The sequence below is a fragment of the Mus caroli genome, unplaced genomic scaffold (genome assembly GCF_978045245.1).
Source record: "Mus caroli unplaced genomic scaffold, Mus_caroli_1 scaffold_6, whole genome shotgun sequence".
NCBI classification, from domain to species: Eukaryota; Metazoa; Chordata; class Mammalia; order Rodentia; family Muridae; genus Mus; species Mus caroli.
The window spans coordinates 9,563,312-9,588,630 of NW_028227261.1; the positions used below are offsets into that span (position 1 = coordinate 9,563,312).

At 39.1% G+C, this 25,319-nt stretch overlaps 1 protein-coding gene and 1 pseudogene across 1 annotated transcript in view; both read left to right on the forward strand.

Moving 5' to 3' along the window:
• LOC110287984 (uncharacterized) overlaps nt 1-25,319 on the forward strand; it is a 517,828-nt gene that overhangs the window by 56,285 nt on the left and 436,224 nt on the right. The window contains exons 5-7 of the mRNA XM_085838625.1: nt 14,212-14,269; nt 17,602-17,728; nt 19,187-20,491. Of these exons, the coding sequence (XP_085694751.1) occupies nt 14,240-14,269; nt 17,602-17,728; nt 19,187-20,491 (1,462 nt within the window). The 5' untranslated portion in view covers nt 14,212-14,239. The remainder of the gene's footprint in view (nt 1-14,211; nt 14,270-17,601; nt 17,729-19,186; nt 20,492-25,319) is intronic.
• On the forward strand, nt 24,240-24,830 carry LOC110287983 (protein CDV3 pseudogene; annotated as a pseudogene).

A 25,319-nucleotide genomic window follows, 5' to 3' on the forward strand; every position in this document is an offset into this window, starting at 1 on the left:
GCTGGCGAGGATGTGGAGAAAGAGGAACACTCCTCCATTGTTGGTGGGATTGCAAGCTTGTACAACCACCAATTTTCTGAGGATCTGGAAATCAGTCTGGCAGATCCTCAGAAAATTGGACATGGTACTACTGGAGGATCCCACAATACCTCTCCTAGGCATATATCCAGAAGATGTCCCAACCGGTAAGAAGGACACATGCACCACTAAGTTCATAACAGCCTTATTTATAATAGCCAGAAGCTGGAAAGAACCCAGATGCCCCTCAACAGAGGAATGGATACAGAAAATGTGGTACATTTACACAATGGAGTACTACTCAGCTATTAAAAGGAATGAATTTATGAAATTCCTAGGCAAATAGTTGGACCTGGAGGGCATCATCCTGAGTGAGGTAACACAATCACAAAAGAGCTGAAATGATATGTACTCACAGATAAGTGGATATAAACCCAGAAACTTAGTATACCCAAGATATAAGATACAATTTCCAAAACACATGAAACTGAAGAAGAACGAAGACCAAAGTGTGGACACTTTGCCCCTTCTTAGAATTGGGAACAATCACCCATGGAAGGAGTTACAGAGACAAAGTTTCGAGCTGATACAAAGGGATGGACCATCTAGAGACTGCCATATCCAGGGATCCATCCCATAATCAGCCTCCAAATGCTGTCACCATTGCATACACTAGCAAGATTTTGTTGAAAGGACCCTGATATAGCTGTCTCTTGTGAGACTATACAGGGGCCTAGCAAACACATAAGTGGATGCTCACAGTCAGCTATTGGATGGATCACAGGGCCCCCAATGGAGATGCTAGAGAAAATATCCAAGGAGCTAAAGAGATCTGCAACCCTGTAGGTGCAACAACATTATGAACTAACCAGTATCCCGGAGCTCTTGACTCTTGCATATGTATCAAAAGATGGCCTAGTCAGCCATCACTGGAAAGAGAGGCCCATTGGACATGCAAACTTTATATGCCCCAGTACAGGGGAACGCCAGGGCCAAAAAGTTGGAATGGGTGGGTAGGGGAGTGGGCGGGGAGCATATGGAGGACTTTTGGGATATCATTGCAAATGTAATTGAGGAAAATAAGTAATAAAAAAATATTAAAAAAAAAACACGGACTGTCTTTAAGATGAGCATTTTCGGGGGCAGAAGAAACAATAATTTGTGATGAAAAAGTTGGGTCATATAGTGGAATGTTTCATTAGAGTTAGAACAAGAATAATATTAGGACAGTGACTTATCAAGAAGAGGAATGTAAGGTAGTAACAGATGACATCTGTGAAAGCTTTTTCTAGCTGTCAAGGTATAGTTAGCTGTCAATTTAGTCAGAAGTCTGGGGAAGAATAAATAATAGTCTAGCAGTCATATATTGTTTAAAAACTGACAGAGTCCACTAGCCAATAGTTACCTGTGGTCTCCATGGCAACTTGGGCAGTCTGTCTTTCAAGCACAGAAGACACAGGGCTTTTCTTCTCTGTGTAATGGATACATGTCACATGAGAAATGGCTTTTCTTGATTTAGACAATGTAAGTCATTTGACTCAGGGTATCCAGTTTTGTCCACTGTGTTTTTCAGTGATTATCATATCACAGTCCATGCAGTATCTTGTAGCTGTGTCCACATCTTCTGTGACCTCGTGGGAGAAACTGTTAGAGGCCTTGGGAATTCTGTCATAAACTTAATGATTAGCAGGCTTCTGACATGATTGAGGGCTCTATCAGTTGGTTATAACCGAATAGAATTTAATGGCAGTAGGAAAAATCATCATCTTCCAAGACAGGCTGGGAAGGAGACTCTTAAGTCACTTTGACAGGCTGTGTAAGGAGAGAAAAGTACCTTTTGTATTAGTAACGAAACACGTGTCTAGGAACAGAATAAGAGCTGACAGCAGTGGGTTGAGATTGAATTGTGCTGCCAGGCAAGCCGTGGGAATGGCTTGTCTGTAGAGTGAGGGTCTGGCTGGCACACACCTGTAGTGGGAGTGGAACCTGAAGCAGCTGAAGTAGCATGGTTTCTATCCCAGCAACATGCATGCTGTTCTTGTGGAGTAACTAGCCTTCACTTTATTTATCCTGGGCAGAGAGGGTATGAGAGAAAGAGGTGTGGCCTCCCTTCCCCCAGCCTGAAACCTGCCTGCTCAAGGGTGGAGCTACCGGCTCATTCGTCCTGCCACGCCTACCTACTGCTGGAACCTGCCTCTGCTGCCTGGAGTCACACACGTGTTCGTCCTGCTACTGGACCCTGAGTTACTTGGCGGGAAATTGGGTTCCCTCCCCCTTCCTTTATAAACTGAGTGTCTGGAAATATTAAATTGAGTCTTGATCAGAGTCTTGTCTTGACTCCATTGTTTCTTCCGCCCGTCTAGTTACCTCTCTTTCAGCCTGAACTGCCATTCTCAGTGAACCGTTCGTGTTGTGGACCGCGGGCGGGCCGCAACAGTTGGCGCCCGAACAGGGACCTGAAGAATGGCAGCGGGATGTTAAGAGAAACGACTGCTGTGTGGAGCTCCACAAGAAAGGAAAGGATCTTCGTATTGGAGGAGCATCGGGAGCAACGGACAGGTACACATGCTAGCGCTAGCCTAAAAAATTTCAGTTTTGTAAAGTGTTGCTGAGGATGCGGTAGGATACGAATCAAGTTTGAACCAGTGCTGACCCAACACTGGTTCTGCTTGGGGTCAGCAGTTTCGTTAATCGGAACTAGATAGGGAGACAGGCGGTGTGCCGCAGTTTTTTAGAAAACTGCTTAGGTGGAAGAAAGAAGGGTTCAAAATCATGGATCAGGCGATTGTTTTTAGTTTTCAGGAGTTGCTTAAGGAAAAAGGAGTAAGGCTTGAAGTACAATTAGTAAGAAATTTTTTAGATAAGATAGATAGATGTTGTCCATGGTTCAAAGAAGAAGAAACGATAGATTGTGGAACCTGGGAAAAAGTTGGTGAGGCCCTGAAGCGAGTTAAAGTTTGAGATTAAGCTTCAGAGGCTGAGTCTCTTAAGATATTTCTAGTTTAGATAATGATAAATGTGGTTCCTATCCTAAATAGTAAAATTTAAGATAAGATATAAAGCAATGCCTCTTTATTAAAGCGTTAAAGCTTGCTTTAATAGGTATTCATAGGTATTAATTGATATCCAAACTTCGTAATATGATAGTAATGCTTCTAATATTGATTTTAACAGTGATAAATTGTTTTAAACATAGGTTTTGCTTTCCCAAAGTTGTAGATATTATCCTAACCTTGCACAAAAACTTAAAAATTATGGTTAAAACTGCCATTGTTCCATTAACTGCAGCTTGCAGTTTGATTGCAAATTTAAGATTAATGCTCAGATTAAAAAGTATTTTACCTTTGAGTCAATACAGGGCTCTGGGCAGTCCCAGAGCGGCTTGTGGCCCTTTCTTTTGTTTTGCAAACAATGCCTAAAAAAGTTTTTCCCTGTGTTCAAGAAAATTTCTTTTTAACAGTGTTACAGATCTATTCAGATGTTTAAAATAATGCTTAAATTCAAAGATTTTTGCTTCTAGTAAACTGGTAATCACTAAAAAAATTTTGCCTCTACGTATGGCTAATATAGCTTTACATTATGTAAGAAAAATGTTTATTGTTTCTGCTTCTTTACAAGAAGCCAAAAGTTTTAATCTTTCAGTATATATTGTTTCCTAAGTGGAAAGTATTTTATTAACTAATGCTTCTCAAGGGAAGTTTACCTTAAATCCTTGCTCTCACCCAAAAGATTCAGAGACAGTATCCTTTTGTTATTTGGTGTTTTGGTTTGCTGCAAAAGGTTTTACAAAAAATAAAAAAAAGCTTTTATAATTGTTGTTAATTGGTAATTGAAAATTAGTTGTGCCGAAGACAATTCTTTGGCCAGAAAAAACATTATTGTAAAGTCATTTTTCTCATCCTCCCAGCCGATCGTTAGCCCACGTGGGCCCAACTAGCTGCTGTGGAGCGGAGTCTTAAGACACACAGTTGCCCCTATTCCAGCACAAATAATCTGGTTGTGTGCTGTAGATGGTGTTTTAAAATGCTGAACAATCAAACCTTAATTTATATATTAATAGTCAATGCTATATCTCTGAGCTCATAATTACTTAAAATTGTTCGTCCCTCAGATACTATTAATTCTCAAATTTACAATTGCTTATACATATTTCTAGTTAATAAATAAATAAATTATGCACGTGTGACTCTTAATAACTTTTCTAGCCTTCTAGTTACAACCGTTCCTTAAGAAAAATAATTAAAAGTGCAATTAGTCACTGCCCCTTTACAGCCAAATATTTAAAATGTTTTGTCCAAAAAGTTATTAATTCAAAAGGTTAGATATTGTAAAATTTTAAACTTTAACCTCTTAAAAGACAAAAGAGAAAAATTGTATCCCCATATATACTATTTAGTGCATTTCCATGCACACTATTTAAAACATATCTTTATTTTCAAAATTTGAGATTAAAATGTCAAATTTAATAAATGCTTTTTAGTATCTTAAAAGGATCTACTTATTGGCTTATAAATTGATCCTAAAACAGCTACCTTATTAGGAAAGAGAAAAACAAGTTCTCTCCACAGAACTCTACAGAAGCATATTAATAATTCGTGTGCCGAGCCAACAGGTAAGTTAACTCAGTGTCCTGATTAAAAGGACTAAAAGATTAAATTCATGTTTTAGATCCATCCTTGCTTGTCATTTTTCCAGTTTAGACTAGCTTCTAGCCTTTTAACTTTATGGCAATAGTACATCAGAGACTGTATATTCAGACTTAGTAAAATTAGTCATTTAATAGAGTCATAATGATTTTTCACTCTTCTTCAGTGTGACCAGCCATTCTAACTCAATCTTAGACTGGTCTAATATTCAGTTCAATTATTAGAGATTCCTATATTCTAATTTACCTAGCAAAGTTAATTCAGAGCATATCCCCCAAAGTCACCAAAGGCTCATCTTGCCTTTACCTTATTTGTCCTAAACTTTTTGCAAACTGACATTAAAGGTCAGTCTGCAGCGGAACGCCACTGGCACCCAGTTACTTCTAATTCTTATGCATTGGTAAAATGGAAGGACGCCCTGACTAATAAATGGAAGGGTCCAGATCCAGTTCTAATCTGGGGAAGAGGCTCGGTTTGTGTTTTTTCACGAGATGAAGATGAAGCACGGTGGCTACCAGAGAGATTAATTCGTCAGGTAAACACAGATTCTGTCTCTCCTTATAAGTATCACCTTGAGGACTAAAATTCCTCTTTTGCTTAAAATTCAGCTGGAAACTGAAGCTCCTAAAAAAAAGCTGTTTTCCTGCTACTCTCTGAGCCGGCTCCCCCTACAAGAGGCCGGAGATTAACTTTAGCTTTACAATTTGCATCTAAATAAAGTACCTTGACTTCTCCAAACAGAAAATTTACATTGCTACACTCTCATTGTTTAGAATTCTTCCTTCTCTCAAGCAGGTCAATCTACATTCTCCGGTTCTCCGCCCCGCCCCTAAGAGCAAACAGGTGGTTCTGCTAATCTCCCTTCCAGGGACATCCCAGCATGTGGCTTTTCAGTCTAAGATAAGATCTAGATTTACCAGGAGAGCTAGGGAAGTAGAAATTTCATATATATTTACAAAGATTAGTTCTTATTTTGATAGATATAGGCTTAGTCCCTTAGCTGGCCTCTGGCTTTTCACCCTTGCTGTTACTGCACGGTGTCCTTAGTTCCTCAGGCTACTGGGAATAACAGAGATGAAGAGGAAAGACTTTCAGCTCCTATTTTAACCAAAATTAATGGTGTTAATACTGACATAATTCTTGTTTAGGCCTTGCTAAATCTGAGGTTGACAAGTCTCATATAGAGACCTCGCAATAACTCAGAATTGCGCTACTGATTCATAATCATATGAATACGGTATGGGTACCGCTTGGCGCAGGAAATTACTGCGGAGGGAAGGTCCAGTTTGACCGTTTCTGAGTTCCCTGTGCGACACACCTGATTTGAAGGAGGTTGGTATCCGATTCCAGCTAAAAACCAAAAATACTTAAGGCTCTGCCTCCCCTCCCCAAAAGATACCAAGAGCCACAGATGTGAGTCGTTACAATGCTCACGGGAGGAATCAGGCCAATGTCCACCCAAGTCAAGGTTAAAGGCCCACTCATCTACGGATGATAAAATCATTTGATCACCTCTGTTAAGCATTGCCTATTTAAACTTAATTAATAGGGGGGAGAGAGATTGGAGACCTTGCTGTCGTAAGGGCAAGCCCTTCACTGCCTCCCACCCAAATAAAAAAGCCAATTGGCCTTGTACTAGGAGCCAGCCAGTCTTAACCCCTTCTCCCTGTCCCCCTGCCTTTCACCCAAAATTGTGGATAATTATCAGCTCAGTGTTATTCCAAAAATCGTTTAGCTAAACTCAGCCAGGGTTTCAACGCCCTACTTAAAATGCAAACAGGTAGCTACCTATTCAGCACTAATTAGCATTATAAAGTCAGAGCCTACAGCCCAGTGCTGCTATTCAGTCAGTGCTTTAAAGACAGCCTTAGCCAGATACAGTTTACCATTAGAATAGTTAGGGAATCCCACGGAAATAGGTTTTTTCTTTAGCCCTAGGAACTCAGGCAGAACTATTGAACATAGATAATTTTTCTGCCACAGGCCACCCCCTTTTTTTATTTTTGTTTTGTTATCTAATGGGGGGAAATGTGGCCTCCCTTCCCCCAGCCTGGAACCTGCCTGCTCAAGGGTGGAGCTACCGGCTCATTCGTCCTGCCACGCCTACCTACTGCTGGAACCTGCCTCTGCTGCCTGGAGTCACACACGTGTTCGTCCTGCTACTGGACCCTGAGTTACTTGGCGGGAAATTGGGTTCCCTCCCCCTTCCTTTATAAACTGAGTGTCTGGAAATATTAAATTGAGTCTTGATCAGAGTCTTGTCTTGACTCCATTGTTTCTTCCGCCCGTCTAGTTACCTCTCTTTCAGCCTGAACTGCCATTCTCAGTTGAACCGTTCGTGTTGTGGACCGCGGGCGGGCCGCAACAAGAGGGAGGGAGGGAGGGAGGGAGGGAGGGAGGGAGGGAGGGAGGGAGGGGCTCCCTCACATGCACAGGTGCAGGCAGCCAAGACCTGTGTGGGAGAGAGCATGTGGGAAAGCAAGTCTCAGGCAGGATCTCTTGCAGGATGCAAGTGGCATTGCCAGACCTGCTTTCAGGAGAACCAGCTGAAGAGTGTCTGCAGCAGGCGACAAATAAGGGAGGGGGAGGGGAAAGTCTATACTCTGGGTCACTGGCAGTCAGCAAAAGCCAGACCCATGGGTGAGACACATGGGGACTGGGGATTAATGCTCGGAGCCACTGCTCCTGAGCCACTGAGATAAGTTCTCCAGGCCTGACTCGGAATTCTCGGCCAAAGGAAAGTGTCTCAGAAGTTAAGAGGAAAGTCTCTCGCAAGGGAATAAGTCCTAGAATGAGGATCATGGTAGCACAGGGTTAGCTCCAAGTTCAAGAACTCTTTGGTAGGTCCATGAGGTCATTTACTCTGACCAATGGGGGATGGGGTTTCCCAGGACGGGGCTAGGGAGTGTTGGTCTAGATGCAAACCTACAGAGTTTCTAAATCCCAGTCCTGGTACCACATGATATGTTTATAAAAAGATAAAGAGAGAAAGAATAGGTTCTATGGGTGTGTGTGAGGTATGGGGGAAGGGGGTTTCTCAGTGGGCCTATGCCAAGGCATCCCTTTCCCGTGAGGGACCAGCCACATGATGGTATAGTATAGAACAGAGTTTATTCAGGGCATGGGGAGGGGAGTTAAGAGGGTAGTAGAGGCAGAGATACACAGAGAGAGAGGGAAAGTAGAGTAGAGGCCAGCCATGAACATGTGGAGAGAGGGTGAAGGGAATGGGGAAGGGAGGTGGGATGGAAGAGCCCAAGAGGGCAAGAGAGAAGCAAGAGATCAAGAGAGCAAACAAGGTGCAAGCAGCCCCTTTTGCAGCGGGCCAGGTCTACCTGACTGTTGCCAGATAAATGTGAGGGTGGAGTTTAGACGGAATACTAACAGGTTTCCACTGTCAGTAGAAAGAGGACATGAACTTGGTCTAGGCAGATTCTAATTCAATAATGATTCTAGAAAATTTCGCTTTGAATAATATTAAATGTGATAATATCGACTTCCTGTTAGAGGCAGTACAGTCACCAATGAGTTGATTGCAATTTTCGATTAGTATTGAGTCTCTGAAATAACTGTTGCCCATTGACAATAGTTTCTTTTACCCATACTGAATGCAGCATCAGGATATATGTGTGACAAGGCTCAGGTTTATACATGTAGCAAATGTCAGTGGTAGTTTCCCTCACAGGGCCTGTGTCCTTCCTTATTGAATTTTAGCCAGATTCTCAGTTTAGTCTAAGCAATTTTTCCTGAGGAGCGGGCCTCAGCTTGAACAGGAAAGCCTTTTGTTATCCACAGATAGTCTTGCCACTATGATACTAGTGGCCATGCCTTGCCTGGCAGATTGAGATTGTAGCATACAGGATGCAAATCTGCATATGGCCTTTGATAACTCTGTCTCCTGCCCCAGACACTATGAATGATACTACCAGGCAGTCCAAGATATTTGATGGCAGAGTGAACTGTGTGATCTGAGGGGTTTTTGTTTGTTTGTTTTTTTCAAAAGCTGCACTTGCTTTCTGAATCACATATTCTCTCCACTCTAAATGTTTTCATGTCCTTCAATTGTGTTCTCAGTGGTGCTCGGTGTAGAGTTAGGCCTTATTAGAATGGAAACTCACTGTTGACCTTTTCTGTACTGTTTGCTTTATTTTTGTGTCTGTAGATCTTTATTTTTCTGAGGTATGTTTCTGCTTTTCTTACATTCTTGAGAGGTTTTATACTGAGCAATGTCTAATTTTTACCACAGAGCTATAAAAGTACCTTTTATTCTCATAATGCAATTGTTGTCTGGGAGGATTACTGCCTTTGCCTGTTAAGCTAGGCCTAGTCCTGGAAGCCTCTCATCTCCCTCCCTACAATCTTATCTAGACCTAGAGTGTTTTCAGCCTCTGAAATTTTGCTGCTGAATAAGCTTCCCCTTTCTTGTTCCTTCTCAACTCTTTCTCTTCTTTTTTTTATTAGATATTTTCTTCACTTACATTTCAAATGCTATCCCCTTTCCTAGTTTCCCCCATGAAAATCCACTATACCCTCACCCCTCATCCTGCTCCCCAACCCACCCACTCCTGCTTCCTGGCCTGCCTCAGACAGCACAGTAGGAATTCCACCTAAGTGGTCAGGAACCCAAGGTGACTGGAACCAGGTTGTGAATAGGATCGGCATGACAGACAGACAGGCACTCAGTGGTGAAGCTGCTGCTGCTGCTGCAGCAAAATCTTTACTTCGGGGTTCAGATTATATACACAATCAAGAAGAAACAATTTCCTTTGGCAAATCACACATCTTAGTTCCTCTTTAAACCTAACACAAATATAGCTTACTAGGAAATTAAATCACCCCTCGGCGCCTGCCTGTGGTTTTGCTGCCAGACTGAACTTTCATGTTGACTTAAGGCTCTCATAACCTTTTATTTAGTACTCTAATAATCTCATTCAACAACACATGCGCTCTCAATCTAAACTGTGTAATATTTCTTGCTTATTTTTTTTATTCCCAAATACGAAATACGTCTACTCCTGACCATCTAGAAGTATCTCCAAATGATAGGAAAACATACACCTGCCATCTCAAGGTCCACTGTTGCTCATCTGTTTAGGCACACCATGGAGCCCTACTTCTTATTTTCCATAGACTTAATTCTGAATATCTCATTTTCTTCCCATTTTTCACAGTCCATCTGGCTAACAAGCTACAGCTGGGGTAGCCTCACTAATCACAGACTTAGGTTTCTTCAAAAGAATCATATTGGCAGAAGCGGCCAGCCTGAATAAATCAGGATGGCCTGAATAAAAGTTCCCATCTTTATCTTTATGATACCAAATAGGACTGACCTAAGGAATTGCTTCCTTAGGAATTATAAATCATTACAATCATTTACTCCAGGTTCTCTGTTGATTATTCTATGAGTCAGCATTTTAAAACCTTAGAACCTTTACTCCTAGAAAAGAAAAACAGGACATTTGTTATTGTTTGTTTGTTTTGTTTTGTTTTTAAACATGACAGCTCCTATATATGTTGCTTAGATGCACTTTCTGGACATAGAGATTATTTTATTATTACTCTTCTCTTTTTCTTTCTTCCTTCTCTTCTTTCTTTCTCTCTCTCTCTTTCTCATTCTTTCATTCTTTCTTCCTTCCTTCCTTCCTTCCTTCCTTCCTTCCTTCCTTCCTTCCTTCATTTCATTTTATCCACACTTGTGATTTTATTCCCCTCCCGGTCCATCCTCTGACTCTTCCACCTCCCACACTTCCTGCCCACCTCTATGTCTCCATAAGGATGTCCCCTCCTCCTCCCCACCTGACCAGACCTCTAAACGTCCTGGAGCCTCCAATCTCTCCAGGGGTTAGATGCATGCTCCCTGATTGAACCCAGACCCAGCATTCTTCCACTGCATATGTGCTAGGGGCCTCTTATCAGCAGGTGCATGCTTCCTGGTTGATGATCGAGTGTCTGAGAGATCTTGGGGGTACAGGTTAATTGAGACTGCTGGTCCTCCTACAGGGTGCCCTTCTTCCTCAGCTTCTTCCAGCTTTCCCCTAACTCAACCACAGGGGCCAGGAGCTTCTGTCCATTTGTTGAGTGCAAACATCTGTATCCAACTGCTCTTTGGTGTTTCAGAAGACGGTCATGATAGTCTTTGTGATTGCTCCATAGCCTCAGGTATAATGTTAGGCCTAGGGGCTTCCCCTTGAATGGTGACAAGTTTGGGGGGAATTATAATCTGATACTGGGTGGGGAAAGAGGACTGAAGCCCTAAGGGCCAGCAGAAAGAATGGAAACAGGCAACTTTGGAACTGTTTGGCAACTTTGGGATCCTACTTTGGGCCTGTTATTGGACCTTCTTTTCCTCAGGCTCTTCTCCATTTCCATCAGTGTAATTCTTTCAGACAGAAACAATTATGGGTCAGAATTTTGACTGTGGGATAGCAACCCCATCCCTCACTCAATGCCCTGTCTCTCTGCCCGAGGAGGGCTCCAAAAGTTCTTTCCTGCCACTGTAGGGCATTTAATCCTTCCTTTTGGGTTTCTAGAGTATCTCACCTCCCAGGTCTCTAGTACATTCTGGAGGGTCCCCCAACCTCCTACTTTCCAAGGTTGCCTGTTTCCATTCTTTCTGCTGGCCCTCAGGGCTTCAGTCCTCTTCCCCCACCCAATATCAGATTATAATTTCCCCCAACCCTGTCACCTTTCTCTCCCATGTCACTCTCTCCCTCCCTCCTCACTTTGGCCCTTCATCTTGTTGACCTTTTTGAGTTTTCTGTGGGCTGTATCTTGGGTATTCTGGACATTTTTATGACTGATATCCACTTATTAGTGAGTATACACTATATATATTAGTGAGTCTATGCATGTCCTTTTGGATCTAAATTACCTCACTCAGGATGATAATGTATAGTTCCATCCATTTGCCTAAAATACGTAGGATGTCCTCATTCATTCATGTTAGATGAATGAGCTGAAATAATTAAGAAAAGAATAGGGATGAAGTCAGAGCACCTTAGATGATTCTTTTTTGTGTAATCTATAATCATGTTAGATCAATGAGCTCAAATAATAAAGAAAAGAATATTGCTGAAGTCAAAAGTTTCATATTTTCAGTTGTTCCAGTAATAGATTCATGGGTAATAATATATCCATAATTAATGAAGTGTTAGTATGATTCTTATACATCTTAATATGGTCATTTCCATTATTAAAATAATTCTACTTTATCTTTTTTTTCCCCATATGTCATTTAGTTATACACGTATGTCTAACCATTCTGAAGGAAAACAGCTGTGTAGTTTATGAAATTATTATCTGTATTGATTTTGTCATGGTCAAAAACATTACATTATATTAATGCTACCTAATGCTAACTTTTTATTTATATCATTAAATATTCTCAAATTAATTCTTCATTAAATAATCATTTAACTCTTCTTCATGTAAATATTCTTTTTTTTTTTTTTTTTTTTTTTTGGTTTTTCGAGGCAGGGTTTCTCTGTATAGCCTTGGCTGTACTGGAACTCACTTTGTAGACCAGGCCGGCCATGGAATTAAGAAATCCGCCTGCCTATGCCTTCTGAGTGTTGGGACTAAAGGTGTGCGCCACCACGCCCAGCCATATAAATATTCTTATAAAATCATATCACAAGGTATTTCATTCTATGTCTTGTTTGTATACATTGACTTTAAACTTCCTAACTGCTACAATAGAAAGAAACGTATTTCTTTTAAGTCATTCTTGTATTTGGTGTTCTAACTCTCTTTCTTCTAGAAAGGATGCTCCATTGTATATAGGTTTTACAATCCAAACTGAGCATCTTAGACTAGCTGTTGACACCCAACTTCAGACAAGAGAGATACAGGGTTCCTATCTGGGCAAAACTGACAGTTGTAGAATTTGGAAGCACAGTTTACATTTTACTATCTGTAAACTAGATGTAACACTGGGATTGTTCTTATTTTCAAAAAAGTATTCATAAAGTTATATTCCTGCATCTAGACCTCAAATATATACATTGCAATGTCTAAATGTATGCTGTGAGTCTGAGCCCATTAAGTCATCTACCTTTTACTGGGAGAAGACAACCCAATATGACTATGATAATTTTAGATGATACCATTTCTTAAAATGGCCTCATAGTTCCCATGACCTAACATACTTCCTGTTCTTGATTAGGTTTCAGAATATGACATGAATTCTCTCTCTGAAAGGCAACCTTAAATCCAATCAGAATATGTTTTACTGTAATTGGTTTTGGTCGCCTGCTTTCATAAAGCACCATGTTCAAGAAAATAGAAGAAAAAAGATTACTTGGTATATTGCTTCCAAAGGATAACCATCAACCATGGCAGGCAGGACAGATAAAACATAGCCATGTTGTTGAAGTAGAAAGGTGAAAGATCACATCCCCAACCCCAGTCATTAAAGAGGAAGAGAGAATTAAGATGGCTTGGATCTATTCTTTATTCTCATAGCCAACCCCCTTAATTCAGTGATATTCCAACAACTAAATTCCTCAAAACATTATGACCCACTGAGGATCCAACTTTAAAAGTATTATACAATAGGAGATTTATTCATTCATACCTATATAATCAGTCTTCTAATATCCTTGTACTTTTTAAACGGATTTTGACATCAATATAGAAAACAAAGCTCTAATTTCTTGTATGGGTTTTCTGTTTGTTTGTTTGTTTGTTTGTTTGTAAAACAGGGTCCCACACTCTAGTCCTGATTTTCATGTGTCTTGATATAGAGACCAGAATGGCTTTTAGGTCACATAAATCTGCCTGACTGAGCCCCCTCACAGCTATCATGAAAGACCTTTCATTAACAGGCTGACTTTTTTTTTTTTTTTTTTTTTTGTCTGAATGCTGTATCTTCATATATTGGCCACTGAGTTACCACCAGGCTTACAGAGTTCATTTCTTGTTTAATTTCAGAGTGAGCATTCCTTAGATTTTTATATCTCTGGATAAGATGTTCACTTCCTGCATATGTATAATTATTCTCTTACCCACTTGTAGGAATTCTCTGGAATTTCATTAAGTTTGTTTCTGCCTTCTTTGAATTCCTGTGCTTGTTCCCTCTTTATGTCATTTGTCCACATTGAATGGTGTTCAGATTATATTTTGACTTTTGCCTCTTGAGTTTGTTTCATAATTCATTAGTCATGAGAATTGGTATTGTGTTAGTGATTTGTGGTAGGGAAATTTTATTAACATTGTCAAATTGCTTTAGCTCTAGCGCCTTAATTTTCTTTTGCTGTGTGTCATTTAGGTCAGGTGACAGGGATTTCCATATCAGGTGTTGTGAATAAACTTTGAGAATCTAGGGTGGTGGGCTGGAACTAGGTTACAGTTACAGTCTAAATATATCATTACTTACTTTCATAACTGCACATTGTCAAGATTCCTGGTATCATTTTGCTTTTAATGTTTTTTTTTTATGTATATAATGTAGTTTAGCATTGTCTGTAATGGAGTTGTATTTATTTCGTCTTTGAATCATTCAGACCTTGATGTGAAATTTCAAGAAGAATTCAATCTTTGTTCTTCACAGAGACCCTGGGAGAAGGACAACAACAAGAATGAGTGAGTCTCTGGTAAATACACCACAGGTCAGTGTCCTTTCCACATTTCTTTTTTAAAAAATCTCTTTTTATTCAAGTCATCCAAAAGTTTTAATCTCTATATGTGGAATGGTATCTAAAGGACTTATTTTCTATGATCTATATCTTTTGTAATAATGAGAATTTAATGTTTTTCCCTTTCATGCATATAATGGCTTTATATTTTAACTTGATTTTTATATTGTGAGGATACATAATTCCCTTGGACTAGAGACCTGCATGTCTCAAATAGGATCTATTAGAATGATGCTCAAAGAACAGATTGATGGATATTTTCTACGTTGAATAAATTCTGTCCTTTTGTATTAGTGTTAAGTAAGGTCTCTTGTGCCACATACATTGCATTTCAGGGATGGTCAGGTTTTTAGCTTGTGAATGAGGGTATAGAAATAAGTATAAATTCACATCACTAAAGAAGATATAAAAGAGTAGATTTTGTAGAAGGTAAAATTAAAAGAGACCCACTGTCTTGGATCCTAATAATAAAGATATTATTAGCTCCCTATGGTCACAGATAATGGAAGAACAATCTCTTTCTTTTACCATTATTGTGATTGTGAGCTGATACAGACTTCGGTATTCTCACAACTCTTTTTTCACACCTCATGTCACACAGTAATCACAGTTGACACCTGAAATCTATTTGTCTCAAGAGAGACACTGTCCCTGTGGAAAATTCACAGTATAGAAATAGTTATTTACCTCTCTTTTTGGTTTCAGAAATAAATTTAAGTCCTGTTTTTTTAACCTTGGTATTTCATCACATGAACTATATTAGTAAAATTTTTCTAGTGAGGATAGCTATGGTGTTGTGCCTAAACCATAAATTTACAAATATAAATGAATGTCCTTTCTTATTTATTGTCTCTTTTTCATTAGAAGGGAAAGGCTTTAAACAGTCTATGCTAATCCTCTTCAGCCAAGCTTGCATTACATAGGGAAAACTGAAGGGTTGTGGCAATGTTTCTATTTTTCATTACGATTCTATTTTCATTAAGTACATAAGTTTATATCTGAATGTTTTTATGTACACTGAATGATTCATTATGCCCCTAAAACCATGAGTACAGCACCAACCCCTGGGGACTGAATTCAGACATAATAATAATGAGCTGCAATATATTTTGAGAGAATTAGATTAGTTTTTAAAGTAGAAACAGCAAGTACCTTTACCCTTTAGTCATTTGTTCATGGCATAGGTTTACATTTTTGAGGCGTATTTGCAATAAAGACAATATATAGTCTGTATATTATAATTTTTGATTAAGGAAGAGTGTTAGATCACACTTCTCTATGAAAAGTGCAATTCGTATATACAGATGGTCAAGTTCTGAAGAAAAATAGTTATAATTTGAAGAATGAAATTTTCAGTTAATACAATGAGGAATAATTCTTTACATTTTAATAAACATTTAGTATAATTCTCCCTCATTTTTAAAAACAAAATTTGATCAGAAGATAATTGTACTTCATTGGAATGCACTGCCATATATGATATTTCCTTATCCATACATATCTAATCATTTTTTAGTGAATGACCATTAATGATATTGTAATTATGCATATTGATTATGCCAACATATGTAAAATGTCAAATAATTTTTAATGCTCTCTAATACTGTTTTTTTTTATTTTGTGGTTTTGAATATATTCTCATAAAATAATTTTCAAAAGCATTTCATTTTCTGTGTCATGTGGAACGTTCAGTGCATGCCGTGATGTTACAGTTCTATTGTGTTTAAAGAAAAAACTTTGTCATTTAGTGTATCCATTATTTCTGCATTTTGTATTCTACCTGTTTTTTCTAGAATGTGTGTAGCATTGAACTTAGGTGTCAGATTGTCAAATGGACATGTTGTAATAGAGATGTGAGACACAGCTGCACAGAAGACTAAGCTAGAGTCCATATTTGAACAAAGTGGACATTGTAAAATTTGAAAGCATGTATTTTTATCATAACGACTATCTCTAGTGGGACACTGGGATTCTGTTTGATATCACCCCATATTTCATAAAGGTACATTACTTCATCTAGACATCAAAAGTACATGTTATATTCTATAAATGTTTACTGATTTTGAAATTATATCATGCATTCTCAGAGAAAAAGAAATATAAGGAAGTCTATTAGTAGTTTCGAATGTTTCTTTGAATAAAGTTCAAGTTCATTTTTCATCAATGTATGTTGCTTACATTTACCTGAATGTATGCATCCATATATGCTATGTGGTCCTCTTGTCAGTAGTGTTCAGAAGAGATCTTGGATTTTAAAGAACTGGGTTTAACAATCTACTGCTTAGTGCCACGTGGGTGCTGGAATCAAATTTCATAATAGATGGTATTAAAAGACAGTATACAGTTCAAGCTGCACACTAAAATTTTTGAAAAGAGTGATGGTGGTAAATGTTTCATTTGCTGTGAAGGTCTCAGTAAATCACAGAAAATTCTTGAAGATGAGATCCTGTCTTTTTTCTTTTTTTCTTTCTTCCTTTTTCCTTTTTTTTTTTTTTTAAATTAGAGAGCCTTTCTAACTGTGAGCATTATCGTAAGTCATTCTATAGATGGTCAGTGTAAGAGCAGCAATTCATATCTTTAGACATTAACACTTTTAGAAAACAATTATCCTTCAACCTCATCTGCATCAAGAAAAGGTATCTTGCCGGGCGTGGTGGCGCACGCCTTTAATCCCAGCACTCGGGAGGCAGAGGCAGGCGGATTTCTGAGTTCGAGGCCAGCCTGGTCTACAAAGTGAGTGCCAGGACAGCCAGGGCTACACATAGAAACCCTGTCTCGAAAAACCAAAAAAAACAAAAAACAAAAAAACAAAACTCCCCTTACAACATCTTCTCTTACTACAGCTAGCTTCTACTTACTGCAAGGCCTAAAAAACAAAACTCCTATCCTCCCGCCCACCACCCCACCTCATCCAATCAGAATTCACACACGCTCAGGTCAGGCACCAATAGGCTGACAGGTCCGAATCACAAGGAATAGTTCAGCCTGGCAGGCAGCCCACGCATGCAGCCTCACTGTGCATGCTCAGGCAAGGCAGTGAACAACTTGGCCCATGCGGCCACACCCGCTTCCCACAGAAAAGCTTTTGTTTGTTTGTTTGTTTGTTTGTTTGTTTGTTTGTTTTTTGAGACAGGGTGTCTCTGTAGACCTGTCTGTCCTGGAACTCACTCTGTAGAGCAGACTGGCCTTGAACTCAGAAATCCACCTGCCTGCACCTCCCAATTGCTGGGATTAAAGGCGTGTACCACCACAACTGGCTGAGAAGTATTTTTGTCCAGTATCAAATAGGTAGTTTTCCATTACAGGGTCTGTTAACCTTCAAGGACGTGGCCTTGGACTTCTCACTGGAGGAATGGGAATGTCTCAGTTTTGCTCAGAGGACATTGTACATGGATGTGATGTTGGAGAATTACAATAATCTGTTGTTTGTGGGTAAGAATGAAGTTCTAGTTGAATTCCTGTTTCTTTCTTTGAGTTTTCCTACTATGTGTTTATTTAAATGCTCTGAAATGTCCAGAGACTCCTGAATGAGGGAAATTCTAGTTAAAATTATAAAATTTTCATTGTGTTTCCTTTATATTTCTCTGCTTTCTTTGGAAAAGGAACCAGTGCTATATTCTCTGAGATCACTCCTTATCTCTTATCTAGCTTCAGTGAACTTAAAAATGTTCAATTAAAAATTTAAATATCCAGAACAAGAAATTACATTTCTACACATAAAATAGTTGGAATTGTAAAAATGTTACTATTGCTTTAAAATGTTCCCTTATTTATGAATCTAAAAATATACAAGGTTTCAAGTGGATATAGAGCTGTTGGTTTAGCCAATTTTTTTTATTTTTAACTTTTTGACATTTGATCTTTGTGTTTAGATCTGGGACAACATAATCTTTATCCTAGTGTTTTGGATGTTGAAGCAAATCTATTTAGTGATTTCCCTGAGGCTATCGGTTATATCATAAATTTGTACCTGACCAAGTTTATACCTGATTCAGTGTTACTCTGAATAAAATTATAACCACAAAATTATAGATATATTGTTTAGAATTCTACTTTCGGGAAATTCACTACAGATGGATCATTTATTTGCCCCAGCTTACGCAAAGTACAATTTTCTTTTTTATTTGTCATTTTATTTATTTACATGTCAAATGTTATGCCCCTTCTTCATTTCCTGTCTGGAAACTCTATATCCCACCCCTCCCCCCCAGCATTTATGATGATGTCCCCCACCAATCCACCTACTCCCACCTCATGCCCCTAGGATTCTCCTATGCTGGGATACTGAACCTTCAGAGTACCAAGGGACTCCCCTCCTGTTGATTCCATATAAAAAAATCCTCTGCTATATATAAAGCTGGAGCCATTTGTACTTCCATGTGTACACTTTGGTTGGTGATTTGCCCCTTCGGAGCTTTGTGTGGTCTTGTTGTTTGATATTGTTGTTCCTCCTACACAGTTGCAAAGCCCTTCAGCTTCTTCAGTCCTTCCGTTAACTCCTTCATGTAGCCCCCGTCCTCAGTCTAATGTTTGGCTGCAAGGATCTGCATCTTTTTGGTCCAGTCTCTGGATGTCGTTACCTTCAGCCTCTTTTCCATTCTTTGTCCCTCTTTTTCCTTAAGACAGGAGCAATTCTGGGTTATTATATTTGAGGTGGGTATGATGTCCAATTTGAAACTGAAATTTAACAGGTTATTATCATTTCCAGTCATTTGATAGAGACCATATTTGAGGTTCTTCTGAGGATACATGTAATGATTCAAAAAAAAAAAAAAAGAGAAAAACCTCTCTTGAGAGTACGAATCCATGAGATCACTGATTATTGAATTCCTTACTCCTTGTATAAATAATTCATGTCACTTCTAATTGCCCCTCCCCACTTTTTTTCAGAAAATCATTGCATATGTGGAAAGTATGAGAAGGTCTTGGATCAAGATAGCCAGTACATTGTCCATGAGCACATGAATATTCAAGAGAAGTCTTCTAAATGGAACAAGCTTAGCAATGTGATTCTTGAATCCCCTCAATATACATCTTACAAAACTAATCACACCTCTGATGCTCTTCAATTCTCGAACCAAAAAAGACTTAAGCCCAGGAACACTAAAGAAGTTTGCAAATACAATGACGCTGTAAACAGTGTAACTTTGTTTTCTACCATTAGTCTCAATCAAGGAATCCACATGCAGAAGAAAAAACACAACCGAAATGCAGACTCTGAGAAGGTTTTTATTTCTAAACATAAAGTCATGGTGAAACGAAACAATACTGGAGTGAACCCTTACAAATGCAGTGAATTTGACAAATATCTTACCCAGAGAGACAAACTTCAAAGTCAGCAGAGAATTTATCATGAAAAGAAACCTTACAGAAGTAGTAAAAGTGAAAAATGGTTTACCCATCAGATTTATCTTAGTATCCATCAGGGAATTCATGCAGAAGAGAAACCTTACAAATGTAGTGAATGTGACAAATGCTTTACCCAAAAATCTCATCTTAATATACATCAGAGAATTCATACAGGAGAGAAACCTTACAAATGTAGTGAATGTGACAAATGCTTTACCCAAAAATACCATCTTAATATTCATCAGAGAATTCATAAAGGAGAGAAACCTTACAAATGCAGTGAATGTGACAAATGCTTTACTGAAAAAGGCAGTCTGAGATTTCATCAGAGAAATCATACAGGAGAGAAACCTTACAAATGCAGTGAATGTGACAAATGCTTTACTAGAAAAGGCAGTCTGAGAATTCATCAGAGAATTCATACAGGAGAGAAACCTTACAAATGTAGTGAATGTGAAAAATGCTTTACCCAAAAATACCATCTTAATATTCATCAGAGAATTCATACAGGAGAGAAACCTTACAAATGCAGTGAATGTGACAAATGCTTTACTGAAAAAGGCAATCTGAGAATTCATCAGAGAATTCATACAGGAGAGAAACTTTACAAATGCAGTGAATGTGACAAATGCTTTATTACAAAAGGCAATCTGAGAATTCATCAGAGAATTCATACAGGAGAGAAACCTTACAAATGCAGTGAATGTGACAAATGCTTTACTTTCCAAGTCAGTCTGAGAATTCATCAGAGAATTCATACAGGAGAGAAACCTTACAAATGTAGTGAATGTGACAAAGGCTTTACTGAAAAAGGCTGTCTGAGAATTCATCAGAGAATTCATACAGGTGAGATACCTTACAAATAGTTTGCATGTGACAAATACAGTACTCACAATGTTAGTCTGAGAAATCATCAGTTATTTCATACAGTAGAGAATATTTATAAATGAAGTGAATGAGACAATCCTTTACCAAGATATATCATCTTAAAATTCATTAGAGAATACTTACAGAAGAGAAACTTTTCAATTATATTGTAGGTATGAATCCTTTACTCTTGGCCTATTTCCTAGAATATTAACAGTGAATACTTACAGGCTAGAAACTTAACTCATGCATTGTATGAAGAAATATCTTTGAGTTCATTTCAGGTCAAAGAGAATATCTAAGAACTTTTTAGGGGAAAGTATTTCTGTTCGGGGGAAAAAGTGGTCTGTGGTTTTATTCACGGTGTATTCTTGACAACACTTGAGGCCCCACAATAGAGAATTAGTATTATTATGAAAATCTGGTGAAAACTTTCATGCAATGTTTAAATCTTAAATAATGTCAACTATTTATCTTGAAGAAACTCTGAAAATGTGAAAATATAGAAAGCTTTTCATGACACCTTTTTACTTGTTCACCCTTGAATGTTACAACATGAAGACAAGTTAGGAAGTCAGAAAATTGTATTGTGTAACACATTGAGACAAAAATAATCCATTTCAAAAGGAAACTATTTAAGTTCTTTAATGCAATTCTCAAAATATCTAATAAAACTGGTAAGATTCTGTATATTTAATTCAAATGAGTCAATTGAGAAAAATTATACTTAAAAGAATACCTGGCAAACTGAGCCACCCAGACAGCATATTCTTTATCCTATAAATATGCTTGCAGATGTGAAGTGTGCTTCGAGTATCCAGTAATTATAATTCTTCTCAAATGCTTGTTTCACATTAATAGGATAACAAGTGACTCTGAGTCTCTTGTGATCTGGTCAACAACTCCTTTACTATTGTCCTGTAACTAACTCCAATAAAGATGAAATATTCAACATGTTTGCTTTGCTTGTTTTCAATTTGCACTTGGGATACTCAGATGAATATATGTTGCATCTTCCCAGGAAATGCCCCACATAAAACATATGCAGAAGTCATGAATATTTTTGCAAACCTGTATCATAAAGTTAATAGTAGTGATTTTCAAATGGTGGATAAAAATCCCATTGGGATATAATGACCCTGTCACAGTGGTTGCTTAAAAGTATAGGAAAACACATATTTCCAATTGTCTTAAAACTGAGAAATCATTCATTGAACTGCAGGGTCGTCTGCCCACCTAAGAATAATTTGAATTCAATGTCAGTGTTTAGCATTTAAAAAGTTAGAAACACTGTTTTACATATGGTGATTTGTGTTAACTAAAATAGGTAAGATTCAGTTCAATGTTCCAGGCAAGTATTACTAGGTTAAGATAAAAAGAAACAAGCCTGGCGTGGTGGCACACGCCTTTAATCCCAGCACTCGGGAGACAGAGGCAGGCGGATTCCTGAGTTTGAGGCCAGCCTGGTCTACAAAGTGAGCTCTATGACAGCCAGGGCTATACAGAGAAACCCTGTCTCGAAAAACCAAAAAAAAAAAAAAAGATAAAAAGAAACAGAAAATATGTAGAAGCTTTCAGAGCCTCAGCAAGAAGTCTGCTCTCTCTTTACTTCAAAGAAGTATGAGAGAAAAATCTACAAAAATATATGAAAACATGGCTTCATAATAAAACGAAACAAAATATGTAAAAGCTTTTAGAGCGTCAAGAAGTCTGCTCTCTCTCTTGAGTTCAAAGAACTATGAGAGAAAAATGTACAAAAATAAATGAAAACATGGCTTCATAAATTTCATGGATAGCTATCCAGACTTTGCTGTGTCCGGATGGTTCTGAAGTCATTATTTCCCATTTATTGAACGAATAGTTCTCTGAAAAATGCTGACAGTTGACACATATTACAAGACATTGTGGTGTCTGGTCCTGTTGTGCCTTAATACTCCACTCTACCATAAGGAATAAAATAGATTTCCATTCTTTTCTTAAATCATCTACAGAATGTTAATATTTTGCACATCTCAGAATATACATTCTGAAGAAAAACAACAGCTTTTGTAATATTAATAGCGAAGTCATTAACATATGCTGCAGTGTGTATCCTTTGCACTAAGGACACAGAAGCAATTGCTGTTACCGTAATAGCAGGACAGCCATTCCTGCTAAAATCATGCCTATGGGCCTTTTAGAGCGCAACAACAATTCTGTGGTTGCATGCTCAAGAATTGCTAGACCTTTATCATCATACCAATCCTTAGTTAAATTAACTGGTAAATAAACATAATCAGGTTGCTTAACAATCAAAACATTTCTTAAGGTATAATTAACACAATTATTTATTTGGCAATTAGTACAGTTAACAGTATTATTATCTATCAATAAATTCCCACTCAAAGAGGCCTATGGTTCTGGAACACACGCACGTACAAAAACTTCAGTCTTATTTTGTTCGTCCTGAAATGTCATGATATTCCGGATAGGAATCCAGGTGATGTTAATTCTTTTAACTGTTATCATCCCAAGGGCTGCAATAGCTTTTCATAATGAAGAAAAATAAGTTTCATTATTTTTTGTCCAAATTAATAGGAAGATGATTAGTACAATCCAAAATATTCCAATCACACAGGGTGGTATTAGAGCAAAGGCATGAAATTGTAATATATGTCCATCAGAATACTCTCCTAAATATTTGGTTTTATTGACATAAACAGTAATATCTACAATCTCATCCCAAGTGACGGGATGAATTATAGGTGGATTTGGAACATACGCCCAATAAACTTATGCAGAGCAGCCGCGATATAACATCCAGATAATGCTAATCAACAGGGCAGTCAGCTGCATTTGATCCTGTGCTATCATAGACGTTATCATTCGAGGTTGCTGGCAGTAGCGTTGAAAGGAAAGACGAAACATCTGTCTTTTTAATTTTCCCATCTTGGTTTTCGGCATGGCACACACACTGGGTTGGCAACCAAGGAGGGGAAGGTGCGTCTGATGGGGAAACTAAAACATACCCACGGCCCCATAAAAAAAAAAAAAGTACAGGATCTGGGCCGTGTAATGAGCCGTCCATCGGATCTTTCCAATAGACTAAAGGTTTTGCTTTGTCTTCGGAATGCCAATGCCTGTCAGCTGCAGACAACACATCAGCATCCAAAGTTAAAAAATTTAAAGTAAACAACATATGAGTTAGATGAATTTTATAGGCAGCCGGCGGGCGCGACCCAGCTTCACTCTCGCGGTTCCCGGGGAGGAGCGTGTACCACCAGAGCACGGGGGAGCCAGCAGTCCTGCCGCCCGTGCCTGGGCGACCCCGCGGGGCTGAGACAACGCAGCCTGAGCGCACACCGGGCCTTGACCCAGAGCTCAGAGCTGGGAGCGCAGGCCCCACCCATCCAGACCGCAGCCTTGGCCGAGACCGAGGAGTAGAGACTGGACAACTTCTTCCCCAAGAGGGACAAGAAGAAGAAGGAACGGAGCAGTCGGGAGGCCAACGCTGCGAGCAGCACGGGCGGGAGCAGCGTGGCAGGGGGCTACAGGCGATGACGGGAGCTCGGTCTCAGGTGCCAGGTTGGGCCACTTAGGGAGCCCGGGCTCTGGTGCTAGGTCTGGAGACAGCAGTAGCACGGGCCATAAGGAAGGGCCATAAGGAAGGGCCATAAGGAAGGATGAAAATGAGTGGAAAGAATTTGAGCAAGGAGAGGTTGATTACAGCCGATTAAGAGTTCAGGCAATGCAAATGAGTGAAAAACAAGATGATGATAACGAGAAGAGAGAAGATCCAGGAGATAATTGTGAAGAAGGTAGAGGTGGCAGTGGAGCAGAAAAATCTCCAGGTCCCTGGAATAAAACCATTCAGGTACAAGCGCCTCCTGCTCCAGTAACAGTTACAGAAACCCCGGAGCCAGCAATGCCCAGGGGTGTATTTAGGCCTCCTGAGGCAAGGCTAACCACAACAAGGAAAACACCACAGGACCACCGGAAATATACAGTGACACACAGTTCCCATCCCTGAAGTCCACTGCCAAGCATGTAGAGAGCCGGAAGTATAAAGAAATGGAGAAGAGCTTTGAAGTAGTAAGACACAAAAATAGAGATAGGGAGGAGGTTTCAAAAAACCAGGCCCTTAAACTTCAGCTAGACCACCAGTATGCTGTGCTTGAGAATCAGAAGTACAGCCACACACAGTACAGCTAAGGAATGGTCTTTGCTCAGCCTTCCAAGGCAACTAGACCACAGCTAACCACCAAGAACAGCCATTCATCGTTTTGATTTCTGGATCTACAGTGACTGACTGAAGACCTCAAGTCCAGTGACTGTCCCTGTTGCATTATGGAAGTTTAAGAGTCACAACTGATCTTGATGTGTGTTGGATTTAGGGGTGTTTCATTGTCTTAAGTATTTGTGAATTAGATTCAACAGTGTTTCCATAGAGGAAATAAAAAGGAAAGGATATGGCTTCTCCTAAGTATGGTGAAGTAGAATGTTTCTTATCAAAAGAAAGAGAATAGCTGGACACAGGAACAGTCTACAATGGACAGAACCATGAGCCTCATGAGGAGAGGGAGGAGGCAAAGCCAGACCAAGAGGCCAGGAGGGTAAATGATCAGTAAAAAAGACCAGGTAGCCAAATGCATGCATTACATGAGGAAGAGCAGCTGGGAGGACATTTGCCCAGCCTCTGTGCTAGGGGTCTGGAAAGGACAGCAATGCACTGTAATAGGTAGGGATAGAGGACTGTTGGAGAACCTGGAACCAAGGACTGATTTGATTTGTTAATTAGGCACCTTGGCCTTTTGTTCCAGGGTTTAAT